Source organism: Symphalangus syndactylus, chromosome 22 (genome assembly GCF_028878055.3).
Source record: "Symphalangus syndactylus isolate Jambi chromosome 22, NHGRI_mSymSyn1-v2.1_pri, whole genome shotgun sequence".
Classification (NCBI taxonomy): Eukaryota; Metazoa; Chordata; class Mammalia; order Primates; family Hylobatidae; genus Symphalangus; species Symphalangus syndactylus.
In genome coordinates this window covers 21,927,865-21,952,100 of record NC_072444.2, presented here as the reverse complement: position 1 = coordinate 21,952,100, position 24,236 = coordinate 21,927,865, and the positions used below count along the sequence as shown (strand labels likewise).

Here is a 24,236-nt window from a genome sequence, read left to right as displayed (position 1 = left end):
TTTTTATGTGTGTATGGTTCTTGATGGTGAGTGGGCAGGGAAATGACAAGGTCACCTGGGTGTGGGGACAGTGGTGTCAAAGCCTGGGAGGGGAGGGGACCCGCCCTAGTGGAGGAGGTTGGTGTTTGATGCCCAGACGCTGCCACCACGCATGAGTCTAGGTGCTTTGTGTCTATTAACTCATTTAAATCCTTGCAACCAGCCCATGCAAGGGGTGATATTTTTATTCCCCTTTTGCAGATAAGAACAGCGAGGTGGCTGGGCGTGGTGGCTCACACCTGTAATCCCAGCACTTTGGGAGGCCAAGGCGGGTGGATCGCCTGAGGTCAGGAGTTCGAAACCAGCCTGGCCAACATGGTGGAACCTCGTCTCTACCAAAAATACAAAAATTAGCCGGGCGTGGTGGCACACGCCTGTAATCCCAGCTACTCGGGAGGCTGAGGCAGAAGAATTGCTTGAACCCGGGAGGCGGAGGTTGCAGTGAGCCGAGATTGCGCCATTGCACTCTAGCCTGGGTGACAGAGAGATTCTGCCTCAAAAAAACAAAACAAAACAAAACAAAACAGGCCTGGAAAGTCTCCCAGAGACACACAGGCAAGTGGGGAGGCAAGAGGCAGGGCCCAGGCTGTCGAGGTCATGGCTCGCAAACCTGCCAGGTGAGCAGAGAGGAGGGGCTGCCTCTCCACAAGGCCACACGGTGGCTGGCAGTGGCATTAAGGCCCTGGGAATTATGGCTTGTGCAGCCCAGAGACCCCCAAGCACCCCTGCCATGGAGACACCCAAAGTCTTCCACAGGCTGGAAAACCCCAGGGGTGATGGGCGGACACCAGCAGCTGTGTGTGTGTGGCTTTAGACAGATCAGGCCCCCACGGGGTCTCAGTCTCCCCATCTATTCCATGCGAGGGTGGGCGAGGGTCTGGGGTCTTCCCAGGCAGGCTGTGGGAGCTGGAGTTTGGATTAGGCAGGGCATCGCTGCCCCCAAGTGGCCAGGGGTGGTACTACAGCAGCCGGGATGCCTGGGGAAGGCAGTGTCCTCCCCACACGCTACCCAGGGCCTGAGACGCCACTGCACGCCACCACCAACTTGGGACTTTCAGTTCCACACTGCCTTTCAAAATCCCTTCCCCAAGAGAGGAACATCCGCATCCCTGATATCCTGCTGGAAAGGGCTTCGGGAAGAAGGGACGGGGACGCTGAAAGAGTGCATGGTGGCTCACGCCTGTAATCCCAGCACGTCGGGAGGCCGAGGTGGGAGGATCACTTGAAGCCAGGAATTGAAGACCAGTCTGGGCAACATAGTGAGACCTGATCTTTACAAAATATAATAACAAATCATACTGAAAAGGAAGCTCCTGATGGTGATGGCCGTGGGCTTCGAGTCCTTGGACCATGAGAGACCAGGGCCAGCTGTCCCATGCCAGGGCCCTCCACCAAGGGTCTCAGCCTGTCAGGAGCCCCCAGCCTTGGCCTGCACAAGACCCCCAGAGAAAGCAAGTTGAGGAGGGAAGGGACCTGGAGTGATCCTAGGACCAAGAGAGAGGACTCCCTAAAACCCTCCCAGGGCTGGACACAGTGTCTCATGCCTATAACTCCAGCACTTTGGGACGCCAAGGCAGGAGGATCACTGGAGTCCAGTAGTTCAAGACTAGCCTGGGCAACATAGCGAGACCTTGTCTCTAGAAAAAAATTTAAAACAACTAGCTGGGCAGCTACTCAGGAACCTCAGGAGAAGGATCACTTACGCCCAGAAGTTCAAGGCTGCAGTGAGCCATGATTGCGCCACTGCACTCCAGCCTGAGCGACAGAGCAAGACCCTGTCGCTTAAAAGAAACAAAACAAACAGACAAACAAAAAAAACAACTCCCAGTTTCCCTCCTCTCGTTAAGCCTCCCTGCACTGAGTCCCAGCTCCAAATCCCCATGGAACCCCCATCCCCTCTCTCTGAACTGTTAACCCCTTGCTGAACGCCAAGCCCTCATTGGGCCCCACAACCCTCTCTAACCCCCAGTGCTTCCATCTGGTTTGGAGGAGAAGCCCTGCCAGCCCCTCAGCTGGCCCCTTAGTGGGCCTCACCCGAGACATAACAGCTGCCGCCCGAGAGTCCTGTCCCAGCAGCCAGAAAATCCCAGCCCTGTCAGTGACACCTGCCTCTTTTCTCAAGCTCTTATCCCGCCCCACCCCCACCTTGGCATTGCTCCCCCTGAGGCCCCAGGGCACCACCTGACCACGTCCCCCACCCCGTTCTACTTGCCTCTGCCAAGTCGCCCCTGGTTATTTTTCCAGCACAGTCTGGCCCCAAGTGGCTCAAGGACTTTGAGGCCCTGGGTCCTGGGAGACCCCACTCCAGGTCCTGAAAAATCCCAGGGTTAAGCAGTGGGGCGGGGGTGGATTCTGGCATTCTCTCACCCTTGAGGCCTCAGATTCAGTTTGGACATGGACTCTGTACAGAAGGAATCCTTTCCCTGCCTGCCCCTCATCAGGCTTCCACCAGAACCAGTCTCTTCTCACGCAGAACTCCACGCCCTTGGCCCATCTCTCCAAGGGAGACTATCTCCAAGGAACACTCACCCTGTCCAGCAGGGAGCTCCCCATGGCTGAACGGGTCTTATTATCTCTATACCCAATCCTATCATGGGGCCTGCACACAGTAGTTGCTCCGTGAATGTGGGAGGAATGAATGAGTGAGTGAATGAATGTTTTCTGTGTATGTTATGTTTCTGTGTATGACATATGGTATGTCAGTGACTCACAGCCTGGGCAAACAAAACAGTCACTTCTTTAAATATGTAAGTTAGGTTGGGCGTGGTGGCTCATGCCTATAATCTCAGCACTTTGGGAGGCTGAGGTGGACGGATCACTTGAGGTCAGGAGTTCGAGACCAGCCCGGCCAACATGGTGAAACACTGTCTCTACTAAAAATACAAAAATTAGCCAGGCGTGGTGGCTTGTGCCTGAATCACTTGAACTCAGAAGAATCAGAGGTTGCAGTGAGCCGAGATTGTGCCATTGCACTCCAGCCTGGGCAACAGAGTAAGAGTCTGCCTCAATAAATAAATAAATATGCAAGTTAATCCAACTTCAAGCCCTGACCCCTCCCATCACAGGAAATCCACCCTCCCAGGGCTTCTGTCAGCCGATAGCCATAGGCCCCCTCTGGGGTACTTCTTCAGTCTCGGTGATCAAGGCCAGAAAATCAGGTCAGCCAACCCAGCATCACCACCGTAACTTAGGCAGTTTGAGCCACTGGGATCATGGTGTCGCCTGACCGGCTGCTCCCTGCACCAGGCCTGGAGTCAGGAGGGGCTGGCACCAGCCACGCATGTGCCCGGAGGCAGCTCCTACGCCTGTCTACCTTTTCCAGCAAGAACAAGTTTCTCCTGGCTGCCCTGGGACACAGCTAAAGGTGCCTCCAGGGCCTGGAAAAGGTGCTCGGGGGAGCCATAGACCATTCCCCAAACTCTCTCAGCCCTTGGGTCATCTAGAACCTCACGGAAGAAGGGGCCACAGGGCCTGGAGCCCACGACACCTTTAGGGGCCCACAAAAATGTTTTGATTTCTTTAAAATCAGTAAGAAAAAAATGAAAAGGATCCAAACTGGATTACATTCATTGTTATAACCATACAAATAAACATAATTTTTATTTTATTTTTTAAGGAAACGTAATTTTTCATTTTTTTATGTTTTATTTTTTAGAGATGGGGTCTCTCTATGTCACCCAGGCTAGAATGCAGTAGCATGATCATAGCTTACTGCAGCCTCAAATTCCTGGCCTCAAGCAGTCCTCCCGCCTCAGCCTCTAGAGTAGCTGGGACTACAGGCATGTGCCACCACACCCAGGTAGTTTTTTAAATTCTTTTAGAGTCAGGGGTCTCACCATGTTGCCCAGGCTGGTCTTGAACTCCTGGCCTCAAGGGATTCTCTCACCTCAGCCTCCTGAGTAGCTGGGATTACAGGCACGAGCCATCATGCCCAGCCAGTTTTTAATATTTTTTTTAATGGAGAAAGGGGCCCATGAAGGCAAAAGTACTCAGTGACCAAGTCCAGTCTCAAGCTTTCTCCTAAGAACCAGATAACAACAATAATAATAGTAACAGCAAACATTTAGACCGTCCTTACCATATGCCAGGCACTTCTTCCAACAGCTCTAGGAGGGAGGTACCATTTTCTTTCTTTTTCTTTTTATTTTTTTGAGACGGAGTCTTACTCAGTCACCCAGGCTGGAGTGCACTGCAACCTCCGCCTCCCGGGTTCAGGCAATTCTCCTGCCTCAGCCTCCCGAGTAGCGGGGATTACAGGCACCCACCATCATGCCCGGCTAATTTTTGTATTTTTGTACAGACAGGGTTTCACCATGTTGGCCAGGCTGGTCTTGAACTCCTGAGCTCAGGTGATCTGCCCGCCTCAGCCTCCCAAAGTGCTGGGATTACAGGCTTGAGCCACCGTGCCCGGCCAGAGGTACCGTTTTCACTCTCACTTTATAAACGAGAAAGCACAGAGAGGTTGAGTCACAAGTATAAGGCCATAGAGCTACGAAGCAATAGTGGTGGGTTTAGTTCAACCCTAAGCAAAGCACTCAACAGCCTGTCTTCAGCATCTGAAACAGATTAAGGGCGACCTCAGTTTTCTCCAGGGACAATTGTTTGGTGCTACCTTACATAAAAGGTCCCTCCCTCTAGATGTCTCAAAACAAGCAAGTTTCCCTATAGCTGAGCAGCCAGCAACCTCCCTCCAAAAAAGGTCAGTTTCTCTGTGAAGCTTCAAAAAGCTAACAATAACTCTCTTCACCTGGGACCTCATCATCACTCCATTTGGCTATTTCTATGTTTGTGTACATGTTTGAATGCGTGGCACATGGCTCTGCTTGGCTCTACACATAACCAAATGCTTTATATGTATTATATCATTGGTGTGTGCATATTTGTGGACGTGGAGGAGTGTGTGTGTGTGTGTGCATGTGTGTGTGTGCACGTGTGTGCATGTGTGTGCATATGTGTGTGCACGTGTATGTGCATGTGTGTGCATCGCCTGTCCGCATATACTTGTGAATCCATGGGCATGTATATATGACTGAGATACATGCTAAGAAGTTGCTGTATCTCTGAGTATAAATTGATGAGCTCCTACGAGGAGAAGCCCAGTTACTTCATTTTCCCAGGTTGATCAAGGGACATGAGAGAAACTGAGGCTCAAAGAGGTTGCTCAGGGTCTGGGTCATCCATTCCGACACTGACTGAGATGGAAACAAGGTGTCTTGCCTCCCACCTTCAGACCCTGCTAATTTCCAAGACCTATCACCTAGCTCAAGCCATATCTCTGCTTATGTTCCCAGTCTCCAGGCTACAAGGACCCTTTGCAAGGCTTGGCAACCAAGAGCCCTGGGTCTGAAGCAGACTGGCCAGTAGCCACCGATAAACCTGTATCCCTGTATCACGCACAACCAACCTCCAAAATGAAACAGAAAATTCCCCACAGGCTGAAGTCCCCAGACACCCCAGGACTGAGGCCTTGATGTCACCACAGCTGAACAAAGCCCCCAGTGCACATTCCCACTCCCTGTCTGTGTATCTTTCTTAAAAAATTAAACCTATTGATTTTTATACTACCAGAGTAACATATGCTTGTTTTAAAAAAGAATTTAAGCTGCATAAAAATGTGTAAGTTAGAGGCCAGGCACAGTGGCTCACACCTGTAATCCCAGCACTTTGGGAGGCCTAGGTGAGTGCATCACTTGAGGTCAGGAGTTTGAGACCAGCCTGGCCAACATGGTGAAATCCGGTCTCTACTAAAAATACAAAAATTGGCCGGGCATGGTGGTGGGCATCTATAATCCCAGCCACTCGGGAGGCTGAGGAAGCAGAATTGCTTGAACCCAGGGGTGGAGGTTGCAGTGAGCTGAGATCACACCACTGCACTCCAGCCTGGGCCACAGAGCGAGACTCTCAAAAAAAAAAAAAAAAAAAAAAAAAAAAAAAAAAAAAAAAAAAAAAGTGTAAGTTAGAATCCTCCTTCACCCCCAGATCACCACTATGAATGGTGGGGTACATAGCACTCTGAATTTTTATATCAGGAAAGAATTCCTAAGATGGCCAATAGGCCCAGCTCAGAAAATGACCTTCAAGGGGAGCTCGGTATGAGTAGAAGGGAAAAGGAAGACAGAATCTAACCAACCAGGCTGAGGCCAGGCCTTGGGGCAAATGGATCAAACCACATGTTCCAAGGGATGGCCAACCCTGAATGCCGGAGGCTCTGATAGAACTTCTGTCACTCAGTGCTTTGGGCCCTCAGATCTGCCACTGACCTTGACATTCAAGTCACAGAATTGTAGAACTGAAAGGAGCCTGAAAGTCCATCTCGTCCTTTTGCCCATTTTAGAGATGGGGAAACTGAGGACCTACAACTAAACTGACTCCAGGAAGGAATCTGGCCAACTAAGCACCTTCCAGAGCCTGCTGAGCCTCCACCTCCAACCACAGCCCTGGAGGCAGGTGCAGGAGTGCATCAAGCCCAGGCAATTAGAAAGATGAGACAGAAAGAGAGCCAGGAAGTGATCTAACAGCACTAGAAAGGCAGAGAAGGAGCAGTGCGTCTCCACAGCTTGAAGCCCCAGGCTGGTGTTAGAAGCTCCGGCTTCAAAGTCTGACTCTGCTGCTGCCGAGCTGTGCGACCCTAGACGGTCACTTACCTGCTGAGTCTCAGCTTCCTCACTTTTATTTTATTTTTTTTAGAGACAAGGTCTTGTTCTGTCACCTGTGCTGGAATGCAGTGTGGCACGATCATGGCTCACTGCAGCCTCGAACTCCTGGGCTCAAGCGATCCTCCTGCCTTGGCCTCAGGAGTAGCTGGGACTACAGGCATGCGCCACTGTGCCTGGTCCTTTTGCATCTCATCTCAGAGCAGATAATAGTGTCTATTTCATGTTGTTGGAAGAATTAAGTGAGATAATGCAAAAAGAATTGAGCGCAATGCCTGACACACAGTAGGTGCCCAATAAATAACTAAAAAGAATGTTAGCGGCCTGTAATCACGCCTGTAATCCTAGCACTTTGAGAGGCTGAGGTAGGCAGATTGCCTAAGCTCAGGGTTCAAGACCACCCTAGGCAACATGGTGAAACCCTGTCTCTACTAAAATACAAAAAAAAAAAAAATGGTGGCACACATCTGTAGTCCCAGCTACTTGGGAGGCTGAGACAGGAGAATCGCTTGAACTCGGGAGGCGGAGGTTGTAGTGAGCTGAGACTCCAGCCTGGGTGACAGAGCAAGATCCTGTCTCAAAAAAAATAAATAAAATACAAAAGTTTAGCCTGGCATGGTGGCAGGCGCCTGTAGTCCCAGCTACACAGGGGGCTAAGGCACAAGAATCGTTTGAGCCCGGGAGGTGGAGTTTGCAGTGAGCTGAGACTGTGCCACTGCACTTCAGCCTGGGCAACAGAGCAAGACTCCATCTCCAAATAAATAAATAAATAAATAGTATAAGGTAGGGAGAGAGAATGAACACACATGTCAGAGTGGGGTGGGGGATGCCAAAAAGCACTGCGACTCAGAATTTTGTTTCAGGATATTTGGAAAATCCATACTTCTAAGAAAGCCCTGTCTCCTGCCCAAATTAAACAGTAACCACCCAAGGTCAGGGAAAGGGCCTTATCAGAGCAGGTTTCTCTCCAAGGGGCGGTTTGGCCTTGACCAGGTACACTCACCTGCTCCTGCCTATAAGTGTGCCCCAGCCCATCCCGCCGGTCAGCCAGTCCTGAGCACCTAACCATGTTGGGTATCACTGTCCTCGCTGCGCTCTTGGCCTGTGGTAAGCGGTGGGGTGGGGTGGGGCTGCAGCTAGCAGGCTGTGAGCTCGGGCTGGCCTCCAGGGCAAGGACGGGATGGGGAGTGGGGGCCCTCTGCTCTCCAGGTAAGACACTTTGGGGTCCCCTGTGGGTTCAGATGCTACCAACCAGCTGTGTGTCAGAGAAGCCACAGCCTGCCTGCCAACTCTGTTTCCACATCTGCAAAACAGGGAAGATGATCTGACCTGTCCCCAGTTAGAAATGAGGTGTGGAAAGCACCACGCAAGAGGGAGGGACACGAGATGCCTCATCCTGGGTTCACCCCAGGGACCATCAGGGCCTGCCTTTCCCAGCATTCTCTCTCCCTTGAGGATTCTCCATTCCATCATTTTGGTGGCGTTTTCCCAGATTAGGAGCCCAGGGACTTGGCTTAAATGCCACTTCTTCTCTGCAGGACCTGGAAAAGTCATTTCACCTCTCTAAATCTCACTGGCTTTTTTGGCAAAGGAGAGCACTTAATGAAGAGTCCTTCCAGCTAACAACAACAACGACAGTAACAATAGCAGCTCCTGTTTCCTGTGTGTTTACTATGTGCCAGACGCTGTGCTAGGCCCCTTACATGTAGGAGCCAATTCGATCCTCAAAACAACCTTAAAATGTAGGGTCTATTGCCAGGCATGGTGACTCACGCCTGTAATCCCAGCACTTTAGGAGGCCGAGGTGGGTGGATCACTTGAGATCAGGAGTTCAAGACCAGCCTGGCCAACACAGTGAAACCCCGTTTCTACTAAAAATACAAAAATTAGCCAGGCGTGGTGGTGGGCGCCTGTAATCCCAGCTACTCTGGAGGCTGAGGCAGGAGAATCGCTTGAACCCAGGAGGAGGAGTTTGCAGTGAGCTGAGATTCCGCTATCGAACTCCAGACTGGGCAACAAGAGTGAAACTCCATCTCAAAAAAAAAAAAAAGAAAGAAAGAAAAAGAGGTAGGGTCTATTAATAGCCCTATTTTACAGATGAGGACATCGAGGTTCAGTGCGACTTAGTATCTTGCCTGACATGACATGGCAGGTTAGTGGAAGAGGCAGAATTTGAGTCCACGTCTGTCTTGCAGAACAGCACGTGTTCTTGACCACTCCACACAGCTGCCCAGCTATAACAGTGGATTTAATGCTCTCTCACACGCACACACCATGACGCAGGGGCCTAAAAAGGGACAGAAGAACACAGGTGTACCAGGCACTCGCACACATGCCAGCCACAGTTTTTTTTTGTTTGTTTTCTGTTTGTTTGTTTTGTTTTTGAGATGGAGTTTTGCTCTTGTCACCCAGGATGGAGTGCAATGGCACGATCTCGGCTCACTGCAACCTCCATCTCCCTGGCTCAAGCGATTCTCCTGCCTCAGCCTCCCGAGTAGCTGGGATTACAGGCATGCGCCACCACGCCTGGCTAATTTTTGTATTTTTAGTAGAGACAGGGTTTTGCCATGTTGGCCAGGCTGGTCTCAAACTCCTGATCTCAAGTGATCCACCCGCCTTGGCCTCCCAAAGTGCTGGGATTACAGGTGTGAGCCACCGCGCCCGGCCAGATGCTTTCTTTTCTACGTGTTGTCTAATTCAGTTCTCGGGACAAACTCACTGGGTTAGTGTGATCCCTCACATTTCACAGAAAGGGAAAACAAGGCCTAGAGACCTGGGTGCCTTCCCCCCGTGACACAGTAAAATATCAACCTCGTGTCTGCCCAGCCCCAAATCTGTGCTTCTTCCACCTGCCCACCCTCCCACCCCTTTCCCCGTGGGCTACCAGCCCCACTCACCGGCTCTCCCGGCCTCCTGTCTCCCCAGCCTCCAGCTGCGGGGTGCCCAGCTTCCCGCCCAACCTATCCACCCGCGTGGTGGGAGGAGAGAATGCCCGGCCCCACAGCTGGCCCTGGCAGGTAAGCCTGTGTGGGGCTTGGGAGGTAGAGATAGAGAGGGTGGTGGGGTGAGGTTCCCAGGGACCCGCAGGCTGACACACAGCCCTCCCCACCCTCCTGCAGATCTCCCTCCAGTACCTCAAGAATGACACGTGGTGGCATACGTGCGGCGGGACCTTGATTGCCAGCAACTTCGTCCTCACCGCCGCCCACTGCATCAGGTGTGCAGGGATGATACGCTGAGACCTGGCCATCACCCCGGGGGTGGGAGCCTGATACTCTGCTTTTACTGAGCAGCTTCTCCACACTCCAGGCACTGGGCTACATAAGCTACTCATACCCAGTAACTCGGTTGTGCATTTATTCAGTCAAGTATTTATTGTGCATCTATTATGTGCAACCAGCAGTGAAGACAAAGTCTGTGCTCTCGGGAAGCTTATATTTTTGTGGAAGGCAGAGCAGCAGACAAACAAATATATAACATCTCGGGTGATTTAAAATAATAATAATAATAAGGTATTGGCCAGGAGCAGTGGCTCACGCCTGTAATCATAGCACTCTGGGAGGCCGACGCAGGCGAATCACCTGAGGTCAGGAGTTCGAGACCAGCCTGGCCAACATAGTGAAACCCCGTCTCTACTGAAAATACAAAAATTAGCCAGGCGTGGTGGCAGCACCTGTAATCCCAGCTACTCGGGAGGCTGAGGTAGGAGAATTGCTTGAACCCGGGAGGCAGAGGTTGCAGTGAACCGAGATGGCGCCACTGCACTCCAGCCTGGGCAACAGAGTGAGACTCTGTCTCAAAAAAATAAAAAATAAAAATAAGGTCAGAAGAAGACAAACAGAATGAGGGGTTCCGTTTTAAAAGGGATGGCCAGGAGAAGAGCTGAAAGGGGGATATTTGGCAAATATTTGGGACATTTCAGAGAGCTAAAAGGGGGTTATCTGGGCAAAGGCCTGAAGGAAGTGAGGGAGGAAATCATGGATCTAGGAGAAGGGTGTTCCAGGTGGAGGGAACAGCCTTGGAGAAGAGACCTGTCGGTATGGTTGAGAATAACGCGGAAGCCAGTGTGGCGGGGGCAGCGTGTGCTAGAGGAGAGCGGGAGGTGAGCTAGAGAGGAAATGAGTGCAGGCCAGTGTCAGGACCTTGGCTTTGACCCTGAGTAAGATGCAGCTATTGGATGGGTTTCTGAGCAAAGGAGAGTTGTGGGCTGACATATTTTTATATATTCCTTAAAATATTTTAAATATATTTTATAAAAAATATATATTGCAACATGTTTCATTTTACATATTTCATATATCCTTTTTTTTTTTTTTGGTAGAGACAGAGTCTCATTTAGTGGCGCCATCATGGCTCACTGTAGCCTTGACCTCCTGAGCTCAAGCGATCCTCCCACCTCAGCCTCCTGAGTAGCTGGGTCTATAAGCACACGCCACCACACACTTCCAGCTAATTTTTCTTCTTGTTTTTTTGTTTGTTTGTTTGTTTGTTAACTTAGAAGCCCAAACCTCACCATAATTTTTCTATTTTTTGTAGAGATGGGGATTTGCCATGTGGCCCAGGCTGGTCTCAAACTCCTGGCCTCAAGCAATCCTCCCATCTCAGCTTCCCAAAGTGCTGGGATTACAGGCATGAGCCAACGCACCTGGCCAGAGATATTTTTAAACCCACACTGCTGGGTTCAGAATAGACAGGAGTAGGCCAGCGTACAAGTGAGAGAGATAGTTAGATGGATGCCGCAACTGTGCAGGCAAGAGCGGTGGAAGCTTAGATGAGTTTATTCTCACAGCCGCCCTGGGAGTAAGTTCCAGCATTGCCTCCCCCTTACAGATGAGGGAACTGAGGCACAAGGCTACACATCCAGGAGCAGCAAAGTCACAACATGAACCCAAGTCCCTTGACCCCAAGTCCCAGGCCTTTCCCCTCACCCTGGGAAAGGACGATGGGGACACTCTCTTTCCCCAAAATGAGTCCCCACTAAAGCCCCGAGCTCCCTCTCTATCCCACTGGCTGGCAGGACCAGGACCAGGGGACCACGCTGACCTGGTCCCCTTCCTCTGCCCAGCAACACCCGGACCTACCGTGTGGCCGTGGGAAAGAACAACCTGGAGGTGGAAGACGAAGAAGGATCCCTGTTTGTGGGTGTGGACACCATCCACGTCCATGAGAAATGGAACACCCTTCTGTTGCGGTGAGTGACAGACTGCCCATCCCACAGCCGCTGGAGGCAGTGTGGAAAGAGGCGTCCCCAAGACGGAGCCGCAGAGCCTGTCGCACCCCATACCTGACACCCCATCCTCACCCTGGAAAGCCAGCGAACGACTGTCTTACACAAAATGGCAAAATGCTAAGAGGAGACAAATACCCCCTCATATCCCCCTCGTTGGTCAAGACTCCCAGGAAGGTCCACAAGGAAGGCCCCGCACAGTGTCTCTCCAGAGGCTGGGCCAGCGCTCACCTTTATCGAATGCCTACTGTATGCCCACATTGCAATAGACACTTTATATGCCATCCGTTATGTAATCCTCACAACAGCCCTGGACAAAGAACCAAGGCTCAGAGAGGTAAGAACTGTGTCCCAGGCCACACAGCCCACTTTGTGGCAGAACTAGGAATCAAAACAGATCTGACTGGGCCGGCCAGCTTTTGTTCTTGTAACATGAAAATATTAAAACTGGCACCTGCAAGTGCCATCTTTTGGCATTGGAGTTCTCAGCTTGCTGTAGCCTCTGTTTCAGTGGACGCACAGCGAGCAGTGGCTTCGAACACTTCCACCCTCACCTCCCTCTGTTAACCCTTTCCCGAGGTGATGACTCGTGAGAAGAAGCTATGTCAACAGTGCGGGTGACCATGTAAGACGGTGAATCGTTTGTCCTGATATCCCCAAAGGCCAAGAAGAAGCTGGCAGTCAGGATGCTTGTGAAGGACCCCTGAGCACCCTGGGCCTAACTGCCAACTCACAGCCCGAGCCCTTAGCCTGGGCTTGTGGGGCCAGGGCCCTCCTGCCCACTCACCCTCTCCACTTTGGATTCCAGCAACGACATTGCCCTCATCAAGCTTGCAGAGCACGTGGAGCTGAGTGACACCATCCAGGTGGCCTGCCTGCCAGAGAAGGACTCCCTGCTCCCCAAGGACTACCCCTGCTATGTCACTGGCTGGGGCCGCCTCTGGAGTGAGTATCGTCCCTGGCAAATCCCGAGAGCCTTCCTGAAGGAAGCAGCATGCCACCCACATTTGCCCACCACTTTCCCTTTTTGCCTTCACGTTTTCACGTCTTTGTAAACTTTGTAACAATAACAGCTAATATTTACTAAGCACATACCATGTGACAGACACTCTAACAAGGGTCTCTGAGAGATGTGGTAGGTTTAGATGAATTAGAATTTGTCAAGTGCTCAGAACAGCACTTGGCACATAGTAAGTGTCGCATAAATAAACTAAAATAAACCATTAGGGGTTGGGGATGACATCTATGGTATACCATATGCCCAAATAGGTCCCAGCTGAATTAAAAGTTAAATGCAAATCATGAAACTATGGGAGACTTAGAAGAAAATGCAGATCACTATTTAGAAAATCCTGGGGGAGAAGCCAGGTGTGGCGGCTCACACCTATAATCCCAACATTTTAGGAAGCTGAGGAGGAAAGATCACCTGAGGCCAGGAGTTCAAGACCAGCCTGTGCAACATAGTGAGACCGTGCCTCTACAAAAAAAAAATTTCAAATAGCTGTATATGGTGGTGTGTACCTATAGTCCCAAACTACTCAGGAGGCTGAGGCGAGAGGATCACTTGAGCCTCAAACAGGCTGCAGTGAGCTATGATCTTGCCACTGCACTCGAGCCTGAGCAACAGAGACCTTGTATCAAAAAAAAAAAGGAATGAGAAATAGAAAATCTTGGGGGTGAGAAAGGCTTTTTAATGGGTGACAGCAAAGACAGAGACCCACAAGAAATGATTGACAATTAAACCCCCAGAATCCAATTTAAAGACAACTCAACTCAACGCTGTAGCTTCCTTCTGCTGGCAACCTGCTCCCGACCCTCTGGGACCTTGGCTTGCCTCTTGATGAAGGGCAGGTGTGTGGTCCGCACAGTGTCTCAGCCGGCGCTCCCCTGGGTCCTGTCCCAGGCCTCTGCTCCCTGAAGGCCTGGGGAGGGGCTGGACTGGGCTTCCTGGCTGCCTCCCTGGTCACTGCTCACTCTCTCCCTAGCCAATGGCCCCATTGCTGATGAGCTGCAGCAGGGCCTGCAGCCTGTGGTGGATCACGCCACGTGCTCCAGGATTGACTGGTGGGGCTTCAGGGTAAAGAAAACCATGGTGTGCGCTGGGGGCGATGGAGTCATCTCAGCCTGCAATGTGAGTGTCTAGGTTCTGCACCTTGTCCCTACTCCAAGTGGCCAAGTGGACGTGGGCAAAGGGGGGTGCGATGGACCAAACCCTTCTCCTGGGACAAGACTGAGAGAGCCCTGGCTGGGCCCAGCAGGCTCAGGGTAAGCCCATCACCCCCCATCACTGTGGTGAGAGCATGAGCATTGAGCATGAGTATCTGAGTTCAAGCCCCAGTCCCACCATTTATGAACTGCGTAACCTTGGGAAGGCCGTTGAACCTCTGACCTCAGTTTTTCCATCTGTAAAATGGAGTCACAGTAACCACTTCACAGGGTTAGGACTAAATGAGTTTAAAGGACACAGAAAAGGCTTCACTGAAGTCTCTACACATGTTCCTCCATGCCGTTTGGTCCACCAGTCCAGGGAGACCAGAACCATAAAACATCTAAGACAATCAGGGAATGTTCTGTTTTCAAACACACAACCCTCTCCCTATTCTCACCCTCCTTCCTCACCTTCCCAGACCTCTAGCACAGCGTCAGCATCCTCACTGCTCTGAGTAGCTCACAGAGTCTTAGATAAGGAGACCTGAACAGCTAGGGAAACTGAGGCATGGAGAGGATTAACCTCATCCCAAGATCACACAGCAAACCAAGAGCTAGTCTGACACCCCAGGGCCTCCCAGAATACGGCCAAGGCAGCCCCAAACCACACTTCCTCTGCCTCCCTCACCATGGGCAGGCTGAGGCCAAAACTGTCTACTAACTAAGGCTGAGAAGCCAACCCACATCCCCCACCCCAACCCAGCCCTGCTTCCCAAGCCTGCCTCTTGGGGGGCCTGGTGGCTGATGCCCTCCCGGTCTGGTGCAGGGGGACTCCGGCGGCCCACTGAACTGCCAGTTGGAGAACGGTTCCTGGGAGGTGTTTGGCATCGTCAGCTTTGGCTCCTCACAGGGCTGCAACACCCGCAAGAAGCCGGTAGTCTACACCCGGGTGTCCGCCTACATCGACTGGATCAACGAGGTGGGTGCCGCCTCCACAGCTGTCCCTGCACCTGTCAGCCCCTCCCCCTCACTCACCCATCCCCTCATTCATTCACTCATTCATGCATTTATTCATTCGTTCATTTATTCACTCATCATGCATTTATTCATTCATTTATTCACTTATTCATTCATTCATTCATGTATTCATTCATTCATGCATTTATTCACTCATTCATGCATTCATTCATTCATTCATTCACTTATTCATTCACTCATTCATTCATTCATTCACTCATTCATTCATTCATTCATGAATTTATTCACTCATTCATTCATGAATTTATTCACTCATTCATTCATGAATTTATTCACTCATTCATCCATTTATTCACTCATTCATTTGCTCATTCAGTGATTCATTCATGCACTTCTTCACACATTCACTCTCTCATTCAAGAAATATTGATTGAGTGCTTCCAGTAGCAGGCCTTGAGTTGGGTGCCAATAAGGAAACAGTCATCAACTCCTCCATCCATCCATCCACTGCCTTCATCAAGCACTTATGTCCCCATCCAGGCCCCACACCAGTTGCCCCCAAAAACTGACCCCCTGAGGCTATGGCCCAGCAGAGGAGAGGGATGGTGTGGATGGCCATTTATCATCTTGAGAGTAGGGGAACAGAGGGTCACCCTGGGCTGGGGGCTTCCCCACTGGGGACAGAGTGTGTTCCAAGACCCATTTGCACAGTGGCCTGAAATGCTGAGGGCCTCAGACCCCTTGGACAGGGACAAGGCTGGCAAGTGAAGGCCGGGGGCTGCTTGCCGTGTCCCCATGGACCCACCCTCCGGGCAAAGCCCTGTGCCACCCCAGGAGGTGGCACAGCCCCGAGTCTCTCACACTGTTCTCTGCTCCTCCAGAAAACGCAGCTGTGATTTGTTGCTGGGAGCGGCGGCAGCGAGTCTCTGCAACAGCAATAAACTTCCTTCTCCTGGGGCCGCCTGGATCCTTGATTTGTGCGGCCTCTGTTGCTTCCCAGCTCTCTGGTGCTGCCCCTTTCCACACTATGGAGCCAAAGAGAGACCCTACTCAGCCAGTTTCCCCCACCCTGCATTAGACAGGTGGGGAAACGGAGGCCCAGAGAGAGGGCCAAGGAAGGAGCCTCCTGGGGCATTAATGGGAGGCAGGGGGCTGGGGTGGAGAGCCCGGGGAGTCCTGTGTGAACCCGGAGGGGATGGGAATTAAGGACACATCAGAAACCTTCCCCAATCCATCTCACAAACTGCAAACAGGTGAGACCCTGATGAAATCACTTGCTTCTCCGATCCTACCTCCACCGAGGGGCCTGGCAGGTCCTCATAGCCCCCCAGCAGCAGGTGGAAGACAGGGTCTCCCCAAGAGCAGTGTCCCCCAGGCCAGAGAGACCAGGCCACAGGAGGATGGCCAAAGCTCAGGGACAACCACTCCTGGGGAAGGGGCTCCCTAGCAGGGACCCCCCACCCCCACCCCGCAGCACAGACCCCACAGCTGCTGTTGGCAGGGGCTCTCTGAGGAGTGTTTAGTGAGCCAGCCCCTGTGTCCAGTCCTGTGCTGGGCATGGTGAGGGTACAGGAAGAGGAAGAGACCCCAGCATCATCCTCAGGAGACATACGTTTGAAGAAGGCAATGGTTTCCACACAGAATCACAGTGATCAGAGCTGGATATGCTTTCATTGCATTAGACAGGTGGGGAAACTGAGGCCCAGAGAGAGGAAGGAGTTGGGACAGCTGACAATGCCTGATCCAGGAGAATAGAATTCTCCTGAGGCTGACAAGAGGCCAAGAGGAGCCAGAGATGAGACGGACCCAGTGTCCAGGGAGGGACATGCCAGCGGGATCGGACCCTGATGACAGGGGCGGCCAGAGATGAGAGAGACCCAGTGTCCAGGGAGGGACAGGCCAGGCAGATCAGACCCTGGTGATAGGGGCCTCTGGCCTGGCATGCTCCTGGGAATGTCCTGTTCTGTGGGGGTGCCCCAATCCCAGCCTCTGGACCCCTCGCTGGAGAGCCCTCGGCTGCAACTACCTCAGACTGGCCCAAGAGTTGTCCCTTTTCTCCACCAGACTTTGCCCCCTGGGAGTGGGGACCATGATGTGGCTCCCACACCCCCATGATGCCAAGGCAAGTTTCAGGAAAGACTTGACTTGCTCAACAAGTAGTGGGGGCTACAGGGAGCCCAGCACCACCCAGACCTGGGAATCCAGGATGGGGGGACCCCAGCTGTGCAGGAGACAGACTAGTAAATAGATCATTAAATTCCCTGGTATACATTTGAAAACAGAAATACAGACCAGAAGCATAGAAACAGGACACTTAAACCAGTGTCAGTTGGTGGGAGGAATCCAGGATGGCTTCCTGGAGGTGATGCCCAAGCTTGGTCTTAAAATTTGACTAGAAGGTACCCAAGTACAGAACGTAGTCCTTCTTAAGTTTGCTTAACCTAAACTTCATTCCCACCTATCCTCTTCTTCTTCTTCTTCTTTTTTTTTTTTTTTTTTTGAGATAGAGTCTTGCTCTGATGCCTAGGCTGGAGTGCAGTGGCACGATCTCAGCTCACTGCAACCTCCACCTCCCAGGTTCAAGCGATTCTCCTGCAGCCTCCCAAGTAGCTGGGATTACAGGCATGCACCACCATGCCCAGCTAATTTTTTTTTTTTTTTTTTTTTTTTTTCAGACAGAGTCTCTCTCTGTTGCCCGGGCTATAGTGCAGAGGTGTGATCTCGCTCACTGCAAGCTCCGCCTCCCAGGTTCATGCCATTCTCCTGCCTCAGCCTCCCGAGTAGCTGGGACTACAGGCACCTGCCACCATACCTGGCTACGTTTTTTTTTTTTTTGTATTTTCAGTAGAGACGGGATTTCACCGTGTTAGCCAGGATGGTCTCGATCTCCTGACCTTGTGACCCACCTGCCTCGGCCTCCCAAAGTGCTGGCATTACAGGCGTGAGCCACCACGCCCGGCCCCAGCTAATTTTTTTGTAATTTTTTAGTAGAGATGGGGTTTCACCATGTTGTCCAGGCTGGTCTCAAACTCCTGACCTCAAGTGATCTGCCCGCCTTGGCCTCCCAAAGTACTGGGATTACAGGCGTGAGCCACCATGCCCAGCCTCATTCCCAGCTATCTTCTTTTGCGTATGTCTTTATATTGGGGGTTACAAATGCTAAATGCTTGCTGTCCTCAGATCCCTTGTAGTTAAGGAGCTAATTTCAATGTGAATTAATATTACAATGTTACATAAGAAATGTTAAATAATATCTAACATTTATTGGGCTCTTATTATGTGCCAAGCACTATCCTGTAGGTTTTACATTATCTCAATTCCCAAAATCAACCCCATGAGGTAGGTTACTATTAATATCATGCCCATTTTACAGATGAGAAAACTGAGGCCAGAGAGGGTTAGTGACTTCCCAATGTTTAACTAGAAGGTGGTGGAGCTGGAATCCAGACTTTAGTGATCTGACTCCAGGGCCTGTGCTCTTGTCTACCATGCTCTTCTGCCCTGAGATGTAAAACATCCTTTGGAAAAAAAAAACAAAAAACAGAAAAAAAAAACAAATCTTTCCTGATAAGAAGGATCTGACATAGCTGATGCTGCCCCTTCCCCTTCTTCCTGCCTTGAATATGGGTGTGATGACTGGAGCTGAGGCAGCCATCTTGTGGCCAAGAGAATTACAGAGATGTCAGCTTAGACCTCACCAAGCTGTAAATCCAATGCCAGCCTCTGACTGTCTGGCTATGTGAAAAAAAAATACACCTGCATTTGTTTTAGCCACTGAAGAAGGTTTTCAGTTACTTGCTAATCAATTCACTAGGAAACAGAAGGGGTCACTTTCCAGCCGAGGGAACAGCAAGAGCAAAGCTATAGCGACTGCTTGGAAGAGAACTCCAGTGTTGCCAGAGCGTAAAGTCAGGGGCAACGGCAGAGTGACCAATTGTCCTGGTTTGCCTGAATTGAGTTTTCCAAGACACGGGAGTTTCAATGCTAAAACCAGAACAGTCCCAGGCAAACCAAGTTGGCTGGTCACCCTGGCAGGGAGGGGCAAGCGACAAGGCTGGAGAGGAAGCAAACGCCCTTACGGAAGGCCTTGTGCAGTGGTAGGGGTTGCTGGGACTTCATGCTGAGGGCAGTGGGAGCTGTAGAGGGCTTTTAGATAGAGAAGTGGCCACTGTGGTCCGATGTGTACACTAAAGTGTCCATCAGACAGCTGTGGGGAGGGTGATTTGGAGCAGGCAAGAGTGGAGACAGAGAGGCCAGTAAGGAGGCTGCTGCAGCAGTCTAGGCCAGAAATAATGCAGCCCGGATGGAGGTGGTAACGAAAAGGGGAAAAGGGAGGTTTCAGTAATTACTTAAGAGGCACAATTGTAATGTTGAGCAGCAGGCCTCCAGCCCCACATCTACATAAACTTCCAGGAATCTGATTAATTATCAAAACTATTATTTGTCAGGAGCCAGGCATGGTAGCATACACCTGTAGTCCCAGCTACTTGGAAGGCTGAGGCAGAAGGAGTGCTTGAGCCCAGGAGTTCAAGACCAGCCTGGGCAACATAGCAAGACCCTGTCTCTATAAAAAAATACAAAAATTAGCCAGGCGTGGTGGCATGTACCTGTGGTGGCAGCTACTTGGGAGACTGAGACAGGAGGATCACTTGAGCCCAGCAGGTCAAGATTGTGCCACTGCACCCCAGCCTGGTCAACAGAGTGAGACCCTGTCTCAGAAAACAAGAAACAACAACAACAAAAATTACTATTTGTTAGCTAATACATGGTGAAACACAACCCACGGTTCAGTTTGTTCAACAAGACTGTAAAATTTGGCCAGGCGCAGTGGCTCACACCTGTAATCCTAGCACTTTGGGAGGACAAGGTGGGGGTGGATCACCTGAGGTCAAGAGTTCGAGACCAGCCTGGCCAACATGTCAAAACCCTATCTCTACTAAAAGTACAAAAAATTTGCCAGGCGTGGTGGCAGGCACATATAATCCCAGCTACTCGGGAGGCTAAGGCAGGAGAATCACTTGGACCTAGGGGGTGGAAGTTGCAGTGAGCCAAGATCGTGCCACTTCACGCCAGCCTGGGTGGGCGAAAGAGCGAAACTCTGTCTCCAAAAAAAAAAAAAAAAAGAATGTAAAATTCTCAGCTTTGGGGACAAGATCCACTATTATCCCCAAGAATCAGTGCCTATGTATGGTAAATAGAATAATTCTCCCTGCAAAAGATGTGTATACCCCAATCCCCAGAACCTGTGAACATGTTACCTTACTTAGCAAAAGAGATTTTTCAGATATGATTAAATTAAGGATCTTGCCACGGAGTGACCATCTTGGATTATCTGGGTGGGCTCTGTGTAATCAATAAGGGTCCTTAGAAGAGGGAAACAAGAGGGTCAGGGTCAGAGAGAGATTTGAAGATGCTACGCTGCTGGCTCTGAAGATAGAGGAAGGGGCCATGAACCAAGGAATACAGGCGGCCTCTGGAAGCTGGTAAAGGCCAGGAAATGGATTCTTCTCTAGACCTCCAGAAGGAAACAGTCCTGCCCATACCTGGACTTTAGCCCAGTGAGACAAACTGTGGACTTCTGACCTCCAGAATTACAAGATAATAAATGTGTGTGTTTTTAGCCACTAAGCTTGTGACAATTTGTTACAACAGCAATAGGAACCAAATTCACGATCCTTCCTCCCATGTTAGAAGGCAAAATCCAAAGTGCGCTGTGGTGGGTGTAGTGGGGAGGGAGAAGGAGGGGTCAGGAAGGACTCCCTGGGATCTGGCTTGGGTGACAGTAGGGATTTGTGGACTTTGTCCAAGAGGTCACAGACTGGTGGCAGGAAGGGAGGGAAACTGGAAACTTAGGTACTGACCCTCCCACCTCCACCTTCTGTCTGGGGGCTGGGAGGCCTGTAAGGGGCTGCTGAGAGCCCCACGAGCCACTGATCCACTAGTGTGCCATTGGGTGCCTAATAGCCATTGCATGGCTAGCATGTATTGAGCACTTGCTAATTTGTGTTAGGCTCCGCCCAAGGCTTCATATATATGATCTCATTTCATCCTCATGGCAACCCTGATTATTATCCCTCTTTACAGATGAGGAAACTGAGGCTCAGAGAGATTTCAAACCTCAGCCCAGATCACACAGCTAGTAATGGGGCACCATAATTTAAACCCAGGTAGTCTAACTCCAGAGCCTGTGCAACTAACAACTTGTTGTTCTGCCATGAATCCTAAAGTCTAAGGATGCCCTTGCACGCTGACCTCCTCTAGTGACCAGGGAGGTGTAGGCTGTGGGGGTGCCGAGAAGCCTCAATAAAACCAGCAATAAGCCCCGAGAGACAGAGGCTTCAGAGGAGAATTATTGCTCCCAGATGCTCACAAAAGACTTTCAGCCACTGTATCAGCTACCAGAGGTGTGATAATGCTGCCTAACAACCAACCCCAAACTCCTAGTGGCATGCAGTGATGAGCACTTATTGCTGACACATCTGGGGACAGTGGGGGGTGTCAGGCAGCCCTGCTAATTTGGGCTGGACTCACTCATATGTTTAGAGGTCAGCCAGGGTTGGCTGATCCAGTGTGGGTCAGACTGGGCAGCCTGGCTCTGCATGTCTCACCCACATCCTAGGAGGGCACTGCATGGCAAAGGGCATGGATGCAGAGAGGATGAAGAGTCAGGGCCATCTTTGTCAGCCACCACATCCACATTCTCTCTGACTCAAATGAGAAGCATAAACTAGGGCAGGGCAGAGGGAGGGCACTCACTGGGCTGGGGCTCTGAACTCACCACTGACAGGCAGTCAGTGGCTGAGTCACTTAACCTCCCTGGGCCTCAGTTTTCCCCATCTGTGAAATGGACACCTGCCCTGTCTCCTTACTGGGGAGCCAATGAAATGACAGCGGCTTGTGAATGGGGCGGAGGGGGCCATTACTACTACTGACCTCACTCCCTGGACTCAAATCTTCCCGCTATCTTTTTTTTTTTTTTTTGAAATGGAGCTTCACTCTTGTTGCCCAGACTGGAGTGCAGTGGCACAATCTCGGCTCACTGCAACCTCCACCTCCCTGGTTCAAGCGATTCTCCTGCCTCAGCCTCCCGAATAGCTGGGATTACAGACGCCCATTACCACGCCTGGTTAATTTTTTATTTTTTTAGTAGAGATGGGGTTTCATCAAGTTGGCCAGGCTGGTCTCGAACTTCTGACCTCAGGTCATCCACCCGCCTCAGTCTCCCAAAGTGCTGGGATTTAAAGGCGTGAGCCACTGCACCCAGCCTTCCCTCTCTCTTTTTATTCCTTAAGAGAGAAGCCTCATTCCTCACAGGCCTCAGGCCTGAGGCCTCTGGCATATCCTTGGGGGTCCACTTCCCAGAAACTGAGTCCTATCAAGTTGAGACACAGGTTGAGTCTACAAAGGTCCTCATGGCAGTGGGCCAGGGGACCACGTGAAGGCAGAGAATAAACAGGCAGCATCTTCCCATAGCATCCATTTTCTGTGAAGATCAGGAGGGAAGAAAAAACTTTATATTGAAATGAACCCAGCTATATTACGAAGCTGCAAAATTCAAATTAAGCTTTCAGATGAAGAACGAGACTTCCAAGACATTTTGCTATTGTTAGTGCTGTGTGCTAGACCCCAGATCATCACTTTACTGCAAACTAGAGCCTGCAAACCAAATCTGTTTTGTAAATAAAGTTTTATTGGAACACGGCTATGCCCATATGGCTGCTTTTGCACTGCAACGGCCGAGTTGACTAGTTGTGACAGAGACCATATGGTCTGCAAGTCTGAAATATTTAGTATCTGGCCCTTTACACAGAAAGTTTGCCAGCCGCTAAACTGCTTGGATTCTTTGATGAAAAGGTTTCAAGAATTCTGTGCTGTTCTAATATCTGAGGCCCGCAGGTCTAAGGAATTAAGAGTAAATGTTTATAGCACAGTTACTATTCTGAGTGCTTTCAGTGAATAAACTGTTGTTTGATTCTAACAACCCTAAGACACAAATGGTATTGTTATTGTTTCTCTTTGATAGGTGAGAAACTCAAGGAATAGAGAGTGAAACGTACCCCAGCCCAGTGCCTCTCAAATGTTAATATGCAGAGGAACAAAATCATCTGGGGACCCTATTAAACCACAGACACCGAAGATGGGAAATTCTGCGTTTCTAACCAGCGACTGAGCTGTGCTGATGCTGCTGGCCCAGGCCACATTCCGTAGAGAGGAGCCAAACCACAGACTCACTACACAGAGGCACTGGGGTCTTAAGCCCAGGCCCCTAGCCCCTAAGCCACGTGGCTCCTCAGAGTAGTTGTTCTGAATGAGTCACAAACCCCGTGAGAATTTCGCATCTGGCCAGGACCGGTGGCTTACGCATGTAATCTCAGCACTTTGGGAGGCTGAAGCAAGTGGATCACCTGAGGTCAGGAGTTCGAGACCAGCCTAGCTAACATGATGAGACCCCGTCTCTACTAAAATTACAAAAAATTAGCCAGGCATGGTGGTGGGTACCTGTAATCCCAGGAACTCAGGAGGCAAAGGCAGGAGAATCACTCGAACCTCCTGATGGAGGTTGCTGTGAGCCGAGATGCTCACAGCTTGGGTGACAGAGCAAGACTCCATCTCAAAAAAAAAAACAAAAAAAATCCTGACAGCAATGTGATGGAACAGACCGAGCATCTGTTCCTCTCCCTGTTTGTAGATAGGCACCGTGGGCCAGAAAGCCTGTGGCACTGGCCCAAGGTCACACAGCAAATTCACAGCAGGTGTTTGTTCAGTGGCCTCATACAGGACAAACTTTATTTTTATATTAAAACAAACAAAGATACAGAGCAGAATGTCAAATTCACATGAACCTTTAAGATAAAATATGAGACTTAAGAAATAGTTGGTTGCTGTAGTGACTGATACAGACCATAAATGAGTCCAAACTGTTACAGGGAGTATGGGATGGAGTTGGGACTGGAACCTACATCTTCTGACATCCGGTCCCATGGGATTCTGTCCCCACCCAATCTTTCTCACCTTTGCACCATCCTAGGGAGATTACAGAATTCTTTCCCACCCATTTTCTTACCCATACAACAATCCTGCAATCCAGGCCTGGATGGTTATCTAGGAAACTAAGGCCCAGAAGATAAGTGGCTTGTCCAGACCACCACACTCAAAATTGATGGATCAAAGATTTGAACTCGGCTGGGCGT

General features: G+C 50.6%; 1 protein-coding gene across 1 annotated transcript; it reads left to right on the top strand.

The window, feature by feature from the left end:
• The first annotated feature begins 7,624 nt into the window (after positions 1-7,624).
• On the top strand, positions 7,625-18,636 carry CTRC (chymotrypsin C). The gene is made up of 8 exons (XM_055261629.2): positions 7,625-7,799; positions 9,618-9,709; positions 9,812-9,909; positions 11,758-11,883; positions 12,728-12,864; positions 13,905-14,050; positions 14,894-15,046; positions 15,927-18,636. The coding sequence occupies exons 1-8, from the start codon at positions 7,760-7,762 to the stop codon at positions 15,939-15,941; spliced, it is 807 nt and encodes a 268-aa protein (XP_055117604.1). The 5' UTR covers positions 7,625-7,759; the 3' UTR covers positions 15,942-18,636.
• Positions 18,637-24,236: the final 5,600 nt, after the last annotated feature.

Excerpts from the sequence above, each read along its gene's own strand:
- CTRC (XM_055261629.2), top strand. The coding sequence starts at position 7,760 with ATGTTGGGTATCACTGTCCTCGCTGCGCTCTTGGCCTGTG. Across the intron at positions 7,800-9,617 it reads CGCTGCGCTCTTGGCCTGTG|CCTCCAGCTGCGGGGTGCCC; the intron begins GTAAGCGGTGGG and ends CTGTCTCCCCAG. Across the intron at positions 9,910-11,757 it reads ACCGCCGCCCACTGCATCAG|CAACACCCGGACCTACCGTG; the intron begins GTGTGCAGGGAT and ends TCCTCTGCCCAG.